This window comes from Rutidosis leptorrhynchoides, chromosome 1 (genome assembly GCF_046630445.1).
Source record: "Rutidosis leptorrhynchoides isolate AG116_Rl617_1_P2 chromosome 1, CSIRO_AGI_Rlap_v1, whole genome shotgun sequence".
Classification (NCBI taxonomy): Eukaryota; Viridiplantae; Streptophyta; class Magnoliopsida; order Asterales; family Asteraceae; genus Rutidosis; species Rutidosis leptorrhynchoides.
In genome coordinates this window covers 611840504-611854301 of record NC_092333.1, presented here as the reverse complement: position 1 = coordinate 611854301, position 13798 = coordinate 611840504, and the positions used below count along the sequence as shown (strand labels likewise).

The window sequence follows — 13798 nt, the reverse complement described above, 5'->3', positions numbered from 1 at the left end:
GACTTTGTTTAGGTCAACTTTTGGTTAAGTAATAGTGTATGGTTTTTCTAAACTTACATATTTTGATAGGTTTCCTTTATAGGAAATCATTTTTAAATAAAGAATGCAAGGTTATTTATTAAATTCATATAGAGTTATGATCAAGCTGTGGGACCAAGATAACGATGGTCGTCGAGTGTACTTTGACGGGTCGTTAAAGTTACCATTACCGACAATAACACGATTTGGAGCGCTTGTTTGATAATAAGACATAAGATTACCTTGGTTACCCGTCATGTGCGATGTAGTTTCGGTGTCCATATACCAGTTTTCATTCGGGGGATTCAATGTCATGGTGTGAAGTGCAGCCTCGATGTCAGTAGCAGTGGGCGTATTAGAAGCAACAGATTGGGCATAAGCATGAGCTGGGCGTGGCCCTAATAGTCCTGGTTGATTTGTAGGCGTAGTGGGCCTTGTCCAAGATGAAGTGGGAAACGGACAGGGTGGTGAATTCCACTGTGTGTTCTGCCAGGCCCATAGTGCATATTTTGTGGAGTTGGGTTGTAAGGCCCACCAAAACTATGTGGCCCAGAAAAGTTTGTTGGATACCCATAGTGATTTCTGCCTCTTCCACGACCACGATTGCCATGATTCTGGTTGTTCGAGCCTCGATAATTTCCACGGTTTCCACGATTGTAACCACCACGATACTTAGTGTTATTAGATGATGAGGGTTTCGGATTGTTTTGTGTAGCAGTGGTGAGAAGGGCGGTGGCAGTGCTAGAGGCGGCGATGGAGGTTTGTTTCATCTTGCGGGTTTCTTCCAAAAGTAACATCGATCGTGCTTGATAAAAGGTCGGTAACTTACTTTGGTGGTGCAACATGGTTGCCATACTCTGGTAACTTTCGTCCAAGCCGGTGATGAGTTGAAGAACAAGTTGATCATCAGTGATTTTGTTGACACTAACACTGGACAATTGATCGCCAATGGTTTTAATCTCCTGACAGAAAGCAGCCATGTTGGGAAAGTAATCTTGACGGATGTTTGAGAACTTTTGTTGAAGATACACGGCCCTAGAGTGTTGATTATCTTGAAACATGTCTTTGAGACGATCCCACGCCTCACGGGAAGTTTGATCTGGGGACATAATGGCCAGCAGTAATTCGATTGATATAGTACCGTATATCCACTGAAGGACTACGGCATCCAATCGTGCCCATGATGCAGGTTGAGTTGGAGGGTTGTCATCGGTTTGAGAAGAAGAATCTTCAGAAGCAGATGGAGGCAAGATGTGGTCGATGACCTCATAAGCTCGGCAGTGTATTTTAAATAACTCTGCCCAAGAACCATATTGGGTTTTATCCATCTCGAGAACGAGTGGAACAAAGTTGCGAATGTTGTTAACGGTGATTGCAGGGTGGATCTTGTTATCGGACATGGTGGGGGTTTTTGAGAAAGAATGAAGAAGATGATGAATATAGAAGAGTGTTTTGGAAGAGATCGGTACCTAAACTCGTGATACCATGAAAGTAATTGATCCGATGATGTCTGTTGATTTATTTGATCGCTATATATAATACAAGAGTATCCTTATCTATGGTAAGTGTATAACTACTTTGACCTATATACATGGAAGGATAATTATCACAATAATGGGTACAATATACTCTAGATATAGACGATTCTGTTGTGATCTCTATTACTTAACATCAAAACTCACACTGCCAAGTCATCAAAAAAGTGCGAAAAAAAACTCACACCGCCGACTCACGCTCCTCCCCATTACAAATGGTCTAATAGAAGTAATAATTGTATTATATTAGACGAGTGGCTTATAAAGTCATTATAGACGTTTTGTTTAGTTTGACATTTTAGCCGTTGCATGTTGATTCTTGGCTTTTTCTTAACTATTTGCTACGGGGTTGTTTGTTTCTGTAAGTTTTGCAGTTCAACAAAAATTATGGTGTGTATAATCTTTCGATTGGTTATAGTCTTATAGACAATATTAGTCAACAAGCAAAACCAATTAATAGATTCATATAATCATGCCCGTGCGTTGCACAGTGGTTCTATAAAATAGTATTTTATAATTTTAGTATTGATATTTATCAAATGTAATTACAATGAAAAAAAAACTCTATTACTGATTAATTACAATGAAAAATCCCTCTAATACTGATAATATTTTTATCAAAAACATTAATTTTGCATACTAACATATAGATTATGAGTCCGTTAAAATTATTTTAATTTTAATTTATAAATAATCGATAAAACACTGAACATGGGCCCGTAAAATATTGCTTTAAAACTGCATGTTAATAGTAATAGTTTTTATGTATAACTCTTTTTTTTTTTTTTTTTTTTGAAAAGCAAGCAAAAAAAACTTTTATAAAAATAAACAAGAAAACAAGAGTACAACAGGAGCACAAAATGACTCCTACCAACACCAACAAAAACCAAAGCACAAATGAGGAACAGAGAAAGAAGAGAACTAAAGAAAAAAAGGCTGCAGAGCTAGCAGCGGAACAACTATAAACAAGCTACAACTCCCCATAAGTGCTTGGATTCGTAAGCCAAATGAGCCAATCGATTTGTTAGTTGCGAATACGTCTTGAAATCCAATCAAAGCTTCTCACTTGAATCTCGTTTAGCGCAATCGGACCATTCCATTTTTTCTTTTTGAAAACCATCGAATTTCGATTCTTCCAAATTAGGTAGCTAGTAGTGAACTTTACCGCTTGCCAAATTTGATGACCTAACGAAGACTTTGCCCTGATAAAATTTCTTTTAAAAATATCCTCGAAAGAGTTATTTTGAAGGTTGTCATTATTCCACCATTTATAAATCCTACCCCACACCTCTTTCGCGTCTTTACAATCCCATAAACTATGATCAACCGATTCTAATCCCTCGTTGCACAATGGACATCTTACCGAGTCAAGATCCACATCTCTTTTATCAAGCTCGAGTCTTACCGGAAGTCTCTTGAGAGCTGCACGCCAATTGAAAATCACTACTTTTTTCGGGATCAGCACGTTACAATTTGTCTTTAAGTTGCACAAAAATTGAGTCAGCAGCTTATTGTCGACTAAGTTGGTAAGCTCTTTTGTTGTGAAAGAATGTTTGCTCGAAAGGTTCCATTCCCAAACGTCTTCGGTCCTGTCATATTTTGTCAGAGAATCAAACATGTTAGTAATTTCTTGCAGCTCCCCGAGTTCCCTTCCGAAGAGATTCCTGTTCCAGCTCCAAGTTTGCCTCCAGCTGTTACCCGTCCATTGAACTCGATCACATACCCGAACGTCTTTCACAGTTTCTTGCCTGAACAATCTTCGAAATTTATCCTTCAATATTATCCCATGAAGCCAAGGATGATCCCAGAATAGAGTGCTCGAGCCATCCCCAATACACTTGGAAAAGGACTTTGTAAAACAGATGCCTGCACGATCTATTTCCTGACCTGTTACAAGAATTTTATGCCAAGTAGTACCCTTAGACCGAATGGGATCATGCATAGAAAACAGTCCCCCATTTGACCCATGGATACTTGAGATAATTTTTACCCAAAAGGAGTTGTTTTCGGTAAGAAAACGCCACCACCATTTGCCAAGCAATGCCATATTTTTACCCTGAAGAGACCCGATATTTAACCCCCCCGAATCGTAAGGAACAAGCAATTTTTCCCACTTAACCCAAGCCAATTTGTAGTTATCACCCGACCCGCCCCAAAAAAAATTTCGTCTCAATCTCTCAAGCACTTTTAACACACACACGGGAGCACGATAGAGCGAGAAATAATACAAGGGCAAGCTATTGAGAACCGACTTTACTAAAGTTAATCTACCACCGAACGACAAATTACGTTCTTTCCACTCCGAGAGCCTTTTCTTGAAATTCTCGATGACCGGTTGCCAATCCTTCAATCTATTCATTTTTGCCCCCATTGGTAATCCTAGGTAAGTAAACGGAAACTCACCCATCTTACACCCGAGACTGTCAGCCATGGATATAGTGTCCATCTTATTTACTCCAATTCCAAAAATGTTGCTTTTATGATAATTGATTTTGAGCCCGGAAACCAACTCGAAGCATTTGAGAATATTTATAAGATTTTGAGCGTTTCTTCGACTCCATTTCCTGAAAAACATAGTATCATCTGCATATTGCAAGTGAGTTTTTATGTATAACTCTAATTGTACATGTTTAATGTTTTTACTACAAACTAATTTTATTATATCAAAATGTCAAACGATAGATCTACACAGCTATAAGGATTACCAAATAACCAAATAATCGATAAAACATGTAATATGAGCCCATAAATAGATTTTTTACCAGTTAACGGATGGTCATGACTGAAAAAACTTTTATATTACTAAACAAATATATTTACAGTAAAAATTTAAGTTGTAGTTCAAACATCATGCAAGTATAATATATGTTTCTTTTATTGGGGTACGTTTCTCTTTTATATGATATCATATAGACTTAAATTGTAGTTCAAATATATAAAAGATAAGTAAATAAAAATATATCAATACTGATAAATATGATGTTATCATAATATATGTTTCTTTTTATTCAGTTTAAAACTAAAATTAAAATTAAGAAGACTAAATAGTATGATCGATAGAATGGTCAGATATATAAGTATTTATGCTATGTTAAATATGGTATAATGGTATATATATTGTCATAATAGTAATAATAATAATAAATAAATAGATAATTAATTTGAATGGGAGTGGGAATGGGAGTGGGATAATTGTTACCTAATTTGAATAGGTCAGGATAGTTGAGCTTAGAGTGCTTCTAAGTATATTCTTTTAATTTAATAAAAAAAATAACCATATATGATTATTGAAAAATAGATTTGAGAAAAGAAGTTGCACTTTATAGTGCAATCGTAAAATTTGTTTGGAAAGGTTGTTATAATATCAATGAAATAATTAATGGATAAGATATGAGTCATTATTATATTTAAGTTATTTTAGGATTTACGTTATATAGTTACTATCTTTAACTAATTAAGGCGATGTATCTAGTATGTTATCTATCTACGACATGTAATGTTATAACTAAATTTATTTACAAATATAAAATTACCTTTTTAAAAAAAAAAAAGTTTGCCGATCTACAAATCTGCCTATAATATAGGAAAATTATGTACGGTAGTCCATAGAAAGTTATTTTAGGAAGTTATTTAATTCAGTTTAATTAATAAAAAATATGTAAGATTATTTAATTCAGTTTAATTAAAAAAAATGACACGTAAGATTATTTAATTTAGATTAATTGAGAAATTGACAAATAAGATTATTAGCACGTGCTTTATAATAATGTATAGATTAATATGAATATGAATGAATACAAACTAAATCACTTTCTAAGTAAATTGTGTGACACACAATTAATTATCCACATAAAATATATATTAAATCATGTCCCCACAAAACATAAGTAATCATTATCACTACATTATATAAAGAGACTTGCTATGTAAAGGATATTTATCTTAGTTTAAGCAACTATGATTAGCTTGCTAAATTCTAGATAGAAATTGTTATATGTGTGAGTGTGAGTTACTTGTAGGATTCTCCTAAAATAATCAAAACAACTCAAAAGTTCTTCACAATTCATTTCATCTTAAACATGGAGATAACGTTTATACAAGCTCTTGTTTTAATCTTGTCCATATTCCTCTTCATCTACTCATATTTCATCTTCTACTCATCAAACACTAAATCCAAATCCACCCCTCAATTTGGCTTCAAAAACTATCCAATACTCGGAACCATACCCGAATTTTTCCTAAATCGTCACCGTTTTCTCGACTGGAGTACCGATGTCCTATCTCGATGTCCTACCAACACCGCGGTCTTCATTCGTCCCGGGAAATTTAACGGCGTTTTAACCGCTAACCCTGATAACGTCGAACACATACTAAAAACCAACTTTGAAAATTACCCAAAAGGAACCCGGTTTATTTCCCTCCTTGAAGACTTTCTTGGTCATGGCATTTTTAATTCGGATGGCGAAATGTGGAGGACACAACGTAAAACCGCTAGTTACGAGTTCAATACGCGGTCCTTAAGGAATTTTGTAATCGAAACAGCTTCTGTTTTGTTACATAAACGGTTGATACCGGTTCTTGAAAAGGCTGCTGATTTAAACCAAGTTGTTGATCTTCAAGACCTTCTTGAAAGGTACTCTTTTGATAATATATGTAAAGTCGCGTTTAACGTTGACCCTGGTTGTCTCAATGGTGACGAGAGCGAATTCATGAAAGCTTTCGAAGAAGCTACAACGCTTAGTTCGGGGAGGTTTATGTATCTTTTTCCCGGTGTTTACAAAATTAAAAAGTTGTTGAACTATGGTTCCGAATGGAAGTTACATAAATCGATCGTTAAGGTTCATAAGTTTGCAGACGACATCATAAAGTCAAGAATGAAGGAAATGAAAGAAAAACAAGAAGAAGATTTGTTATCGCGATTTATGGACAAACCAGATTTTTCACCCGAGCTTCTTCGAGATATCGTTATAAGTTTTATATTAGCGGGTCGAGATACTACTTCGGCTGCATTAACATGGTTCTTTTGGCTTTTATCTTCGCATCCTGAAGTGGAGCGAAAAATACTTGACGAATTGAAAACAATTCGTCATGGATCTAACAAAAGTGATGTTGAAAAACTTTATACTTTTGACGAACTTCGACAAATGCATTACCTGCAAGCTGCAATTTCGGAAGGATTACGTTTGTACCCTCCGGTGCCTGTGGACACAAAAGCTTGCTTAAAAGATGATGTCATGCCAGATGGGACGTTTGTTGGGGAAGGTTGGTTCGTTACGTATCACACGTACGCAATGGGACGAATGGAGAGTGTTTGGGGGAACGATTGTCGTGAGTTTCGGCCCGAGCGATGGTTGGAATTAGACGAGAGAGATGGAACGAAAATAGTCATGTATAAACCCGAAAACCCGTTTAAGTTTCCAGTGTTTCATGGTGGACCGAGAATTTGTTTAGGAAAAGAAATGGCGTATACTCAAATGAAGTTAGTTGCAGCGACGATTATTGAGATGTTTAAGGTGGAGGTGGGGCCCGATGCGAATGAGAAAAATCCGCCGGAGCATGTATTGGCGTTAACGATTAGGATGAAAAATGGGCTGGGTGTGACGGTTAAGAAAAGATGAAGCAGATTAAATTTTGGTGATAAAATGGTTGATATGTATAAGCTTATGTTTTTAGTTAGACTATTTTGTTTTGTTCATGTATCATATAGTAAAGTAATACATTAGCTGGTTAAAACTTAGGTATTTGTACTTGAATTAGTTTTTGTGTGAGGTCATTAAACTTGTGTTGTAACTATAAATATCATCTTAACAAACCATAAAATATTGAAAAGATTTTCTAATGGACCCACTTAAGAAAGCAGAAAGACGGACAAGCAGAAAGTGGACAATTTGAATAGTACAAAACCATGATTGCTCAATTGAAAAGGAAAAGGCAGGGTGTTTGTCCATACGTGGTACAATTCTAGTGATTCAAAAGAGACACAAGCGACAAAAGATAATTGTACGTATGTATCTACAAGAGAATACATACACGTATTTATACTCCTAATGTTTTTACGGCAAAAGAGAGAATTTAAATTAGAGTAAATTCGAAGATCTAATCGAAATAGAATATGATGGAAACATAAACACTCTGAGTGACAAGATCCAATGGTCGATTTCATGTACACATTGAACTAAACTTAACTACTTTGAACAAACGTTAAGGCTCCGTTTGGCTCACGGAATCCGATAAAATTCCGTCGGAATTAGAATTGAATTTAGACATGCGGAATTCTAAATTCAATTCCAATTCCGCTAGAATCCCATCGGATTTCGTGAGCCAAACGGTGCCTAAACATATCAATAAACAATTGAAAACAACAAAGCCGACATCTTTGTTAAGCACCAATCAAGAGCATCAACGGAAAGTAAATCGGCAACTTGCAATAAATGGTGTGAACATTTGACAATTTGATGAAAACGAATAGCATCCCCAAACCCACACGAAGCCCTAATAGTCAACCGTCAAACCATACAAAACTTAGACACAAACAATGGGCAAAATACCCGACTCCGAGGACACTGAAAATAGCTGTCCACTCGGACAACCGATCGAAACACCCGATCAAAAAGAGATTAGTTGTCCACTCGGGCAACCTGTGAAGGCGGAGTGGAGTGAAGGCATTCTCTTAGGAGAAGCCCGCCAGCATGTTGCTTCGGCGGCGTTTTGCCTTCATCCTAAATTCAGGTCTTGTTCCCCACTTAAATGGGTAACTCGAAGCCTTACCTTGACCAAGGAGGTATGAACCTTAACAGACAACAAAATCCTAGGATGTATGTAATTAATGGAAAGGAGGCGAATCCACTAAGCAAGAGAACACTAGAGACAAACCGTGCCAAAAGAACTGATGACATACCAATGGCTCATCCGAGCCGGGTGGTGCTTCAGTGAGATGGCACGAAAACCAAAAAGGAAGCCACCCCGGACAAACCAAACCGAAGACGCCAGGAGATGCAGTCCATGTGAACCAAACAAAACACATACTGAATGACCCATACCACCACACATCACCCCGCAACCGACGACCATTCGCTATTGAAATTCCTAAAATCAAACTAGAATCGGTAGAAACCAACATCTATGACTTACAGGAACCACAAACCTAATCCACCCAAAGAATGACCCAAATCGCGACCAAACAACCACGAAAACACCCACAAACGCCTGAAAACACATATGCACCGAACCAAGAAAAGATTCTCGGCCGAGACCGTAATCACACGACCAAAAGGACCACCGGCAAGGTGACCGGCGATGCAAGCTGTAGATGTGAGATGAAAAGTGAAAATGAAAGGGTGGGGGAAGATACGTAGAGAGAAGTCAATCTTTATTAATATCATATACTTCAATTTACCAATAGCTCATTACAGAAACAGGACTTTTTGCTATTAGCAGAAAATCACACTATGAGATGTTAGTTTAGAATATGCCTCTCGATATTCTAACGTTTTCCAAAAAATGGGAGCTACGTCACTACGTCAGGCCAGCAGTAATATTAGATACATTCATTCATTCACTATAACCTCGTCTTAAATACGTTAACTTTACAGTTTTTGTTGTTAACTCGTTAACGGGTGAATAAACAAAACCTAAATGTTTAAAGTATGAAAAAAGGTCCATGCTTTCTGACCCATATGGACAGCTATACGTCGCAAACATTATACCTTATTCACCGTAAAAAAAATTGATAAGATCTAGAGAGAACATGGGCTTAAGATATAATGATAATTTAGCAATTTTGTTTCCAGCAAATCAGAACTTTAAACCAGAGTTGAGTAATGTCACATCTTGTGTGAAAATCTACACAGAAAAATGGCACCTAAATTCAAACATGTAAACAAGAAGCTCCAGTTTTAAGTTTCTGTACTTTCTATCAGCTATAACAAATTTTTTCTCATGTACCAAAAATGGTTTCGCCTTCAACAAAATTGTATCATTAGATTGTTCTTCAAGCCAGCTTTGAACAAAAAGTACATATAGGATCAGTCGATGGTTCCTGAGGTGTACCTTGTTGCAAGCATTCGGTATGGTACGCATGGCCACATGGCAAGATATCAACAGCAGGAAGAAGTGCAGGCATGACATCATCATAATACCCATCATCGTCCGCCTCCTCCTCATCATCATCTTCTTCGTATTGATAATCATCATTAGATTCAGAATCATCATCTTCTGTTACACCCGAGAGATCCTTATTGCATATTATACAACTCTGGCCAAATGGCCTATTTTCCAAATCATCATCACCTACAATATTGATAGCATGGTATTAGTCAGAACAAACCCACACAAAACAAAAGTTTATGAATCTTTATGCTTATGGTAGCCCTTTTATCTGTATAAATATATGATTTTTACCAACTACTAGCACTCGTAATTCATAAAATTAGTGATACATACACAAGAGGCCTGGTGAAAATCTCGGGTGGCCAGGGAAAGGGTCGGAAAAGGTAACGTGATAACCCAATTAAGCCGCGTACATCTAAGTGGAAAAATCGCCCTCCCCGGGTAACCTGAACTGGGAAAAAAAAACGCCCATTTACCTGTTTGGTGGAACATACATTATACTATCACACAATCTTCTAGTACAGTTATGCAGTAGCGAAGTTACATGGTCAAAATTTAAGGCCATGTAACAAGTTACTCTAGATGTTACATGGCCTAATTTTAGATAATGTTCTCTCCAACTCAAGATCTAATCTATTTCAAAATGGAAATTACCAACAATTAAATGAGTTTACATTTATTTTGCTCTTGTGGATATCATCACACAGCTAAATCGATATCTTTGTTGACATTATTTTATAGTAAGTAATAATTTTATAATTTACTTTCCCTGCTTTTTATTGTCTAGTTTTTTTCCTTGTTGCTATAAAAGTGGCACTTGAATATTACTCAACGTCAAGTACTATCTATTTTAATTTTTTCATGATGTAATGGCTAGAAGTAGGCTATCATTGATCCAAGTACGTTACTTTTTTAAACTACTGAAGTTTACTTTATACTAACATAATTTGGCAGTCCAATTATAGATAATTAGAACTATTAAGTTCCTTTTTAAAAGTTGATTGATTACTAACACCGAGAGACATTACTTAATGTTAGGTTACGCAATATAAACTAAGTTATTGAGATTGTTTATGCATCTTAATCACTCCTAAATTGTAACATTCGGTTATGTACTAATTTGAATATTTTATCATTGATTATACTATGTATTTTTTAAGTATCTATCCCCCATTAAAGCTAGATTCTACCTCCGCCCCTGCCATTATGGTAATCTTGGAGTAATCTCGCGTGATATTAAAAATCCATATGCTACTGAAAATCTATGCGAAAGACAAGACAAGAAAAGCTTTAAAGAGATATCATTGAACATACCTTCCCATCTGATATGATACATTGGTTCACGGAAAAGCGATTCATATTGACTGGTCAAAAGGTCATTTTTCTTGTCAAGGCTTTCCAGGGATGTAGTTGAAGGTTTTGCGCTAACGATCTTATTAACAGGCGGTGCCGAATTTTTCAAGATTCCCTTCTTCTGTATATCAGCTGAAAAATCATTAGCACGGTAACTTTTAGGGCTTTCCCTCTTTAAATTACTTGTTGAAACATTCTCGCCTCCAGTTTTTTGAACTTTACTCCTCAGATTATAAGCTGGAGAATCTTTACCACCTTCAGTTAACTGATCTTTACTCCTAAAATTATAAGTCGGTGAAGAAGCCTTCGGGGATGCGCCGAATTTCCTTTTCATGGCGGGTAGTGGCGGAGGTTTGCTCGATTGTTTTACAACACTCTGCTTGGATTTATCCACTTGGTCTCCTATACCAGGAAAATTTAATAAGCCATATACTTACAAGTTTTGTTCTATGGGATTAAAAAGAGCAGATACTGAAGTTTCTAACCTGCTAGTTTTTCCCTGTTAGTGCATCTTGCAGATCCAAGTTTAGAAGAAGCCACCACAGATCTCTTCTTACTTGTCCTCGAGTCATCCATAGAAGCAGTACAGGAAAAAACACTATAGTGACAACAAAACCATTACTTTTTGACACATTAATTATGCAAATCAGATATTAACGCAGTATTATCACCATAAATCCTTCTAGTTGTATTATTGAAGCACGTACAGTAAAACATCTATAATTTAATACTCGATAAATTAATAACCTCGATAAAATTAATAATTTGTCCGATCCTAACTTGGGACCAATATAAAATTGGACCCCAATCGATAAAATAATAAGATAATAATTTTTTTTTTTGAAATCTCAATGTAAATATAGTGGTCCCAGCTAAACTATAAATTAATAATTACTAAAATATTCTAAAATTTTGGGATTACTTAATAAAAAATTAATCTATAGTGATCGATCTAGATGTGATTTTAAAATTTATCATTAGACATTTTATGGTGATCAATCTAGATTTATGTACATTGAACTTGACAAGTTCTTTTACGTGCAAATGTACGTAGATCAGAATTTTGAAGGTCATTGTTTATGCTTTATTCAAATAGGTAAAGTGAACAGACATAGTAATTTCGAATGTCGATACATTATTTTGAGAGTTGCTCACTGATATAAGTCAATTTTTTAAATTAATAATTTATTAATTTATCGATATAATAATATCTCGCTAAATTAATAAAATATCTCGGTCCCAACATTATTAATTTATAGAGGTTTTACTGTACTACAAATAATATGACCTAATTCTATCAAAGCCATTGTACACCGCATAAATGTATAAGCGTTTCAAAGCAAAATACAATCACTATTCAGTAGTCACAGCACTTATTTCTAATTTGGATATTAATAACAGATTTCAAAATTTAATAATAACGACGCTGCTGTTCTCTGTTTAACTGTTTTAACACCGGATGTGCTTACGGTGACTTTCTCAATTAAGCACCATTTTTTTATTTCATTTCTTCAGACATTATGTAAATAAATACCATAAAATCCCAAACATACAAAACGTTAAAAAAGTAACCTAATTTGATGAAACCCTAGCAAATGTATATGTACACATGTATATAAAATATTATAACAAATTTGCAATCTTTATACGTCTAATACCTTTCGCATGTTATTAATCGTGCATACAGATCAAATACTCGTAGAAAAGAGACAACAATTGATGAATTCACAAATAAAACCTAATTTTTAAACCCAAATAGATATTAAAATTGATACATAAATTAGAAATAATCAATGTGGAATTACTCACCTGAGAAATTATAATATCAGAATCGAAGGAATCATAAAGAAAAATTCGGCAGATTGACAGATGGATTTTAGTACTAATTTTGATTTAATTTCGCGCAAGAATTTGGTCGGAAAAGTTGAGATGACTGAACGACAACATAAAGGGGTTTTAGGGCTTTAATGGTATTTATAGCTTTGCATCACGTAGGCCCAGCCCGGTTCATATCACTACTCCAGTACTCCGTATCATTTTGTAAGTTATTAACCAGGGCCCAATAAGTAGTAAATAAACTCAAGATGGCAAGTAAATTTGAAAATCTAGATTTTTTGTTCCGGTTGAGATTGTAAATTTTTTTTTTTTTTGTTTTTTTGTTTTTTTTTTTTTTTGCAAAGATAATTATTTATTTCATTAAACACTAAACAACATACAAAGGACAGGACATACCCCAACTCAAAAACAAAGCACAAAGGCTAATCAATTATTTATTTCCTCTTTAAGCTTCACACACCACACTTCTTCCGCTTTTGCAACTGCATCAGAATTGTTGACTTTAACGCTGCATTCTCGAGTTTTTTTTAACGGAAAGGAAAAGAAACCGATAGATTTAAAAAATAACAGTGATTCTCGAGTTTTAATTTTAAGTGGAAAGGAAAAGAGAGTAGAGAATTAGAAAGGATAATACAGTTATATTTTATTAACAACACTCTCCCCATATTTGAACGGATTATGAAGGATAGTAAAACACTCTCATCCCCTTTCTTTTCCACTCCTCTCCGCTGAAAAATAAAGGGTCAAAAGTTTGACCCGAATGTAACTTTGAGCAGACTCGATTAGCTCATGCACTTTCCTCTTCTTCCCTTGAAAAATTCTTAAATTCCTTTCTTGCCATAGAAAATAAACTGTTACTACAATGACCAATCTAGTAATGATGCTCCAAATTTGGTTCCTGTAGGGGTAATTAGACATAGTATCAACCACCTACTGCAACTTATTTG

General features: G+C 35.4%; 2 protein-coding genes across 2 annotated transcripts; one reads left to right on the top strand and one right to left on the bottom strand.

The window, feature by feature from the left end:
* The first annotated feature begins 5509 nt into the window (after nucleotides 1-5509).
* Nucleotides 5510-7339, top strand: LOC139884988 (cytochrome P450 CYP94D108-like). The gene has a single exon (XM_071868947.1). The coding sequence runs from the start codon at nucleotides 5633-5635 to the stop codon at nucleotides 7169-7171; it is 1539 nt and encodes a 512-aa protein (XP_071725048.1). The 5' UTR covers nucleotides 5510-5632; the 3' UTR covers nucleotides 7172-7339.
* Nucleotides 7340-9308: 1969 nt separating this feature from the next.
* On the bottom strand, nucleotides 9309-12945 carry LOC139884996 (uncharacterized). Its single transcript, XM_071868956.1, has 4 exons — nucleotides 12825-12945; nucleotides 11501-11613; nucleotides 10977-11417; nucleotides 9309-9842 (listed from the first exon to the last, which is right to left on the bottom strand). The coding sequence occupies exons 2-4, from the start codon at nucleotides 11589-11591 to the stop codon at nucleotides 9544-9546; spliced, it is 831 nt and encodes a 276-aa protein (XP_071725057.1). The 5' UTR covers nucleotides 11592-11613; nucleotides 12825-12945; the 3' UTR covers nucleotides 9309-9543.
* Between the last annotated feature and the right edge of the window lie 853 nt (nucleotides 12946-13798).

Coding starts and splice junctions, on each gene's coding strand:
- LOC139884988 (XM_071868947.1), top strand. CDS start 5,633: ATGGAGATAACGTTTATACAAGCTCTTGTTTTAATCTTGTCCATATTC.
- LOC139884996 (XM_071868956.1), bottom strand. CDS start 11,591: ATGGATGACTCGAGGACAAGTAAGAAGAGATCTGTGGTGGCTTCTTCT. Junction 11,418..11,500: donor TAACAGGGAAAAACTAGCAG/GTTAGAAACTTC, acceptor TTCCTGGTATAG/GAGACCAAGTGGATAAATCC. Junction 9,843..10,976: donor GTATCATATCAGATGGGAAG/GTATGTTCAATG, acceptor TCAATATTGTAG/GTGATGATGATTTGGAAAAT.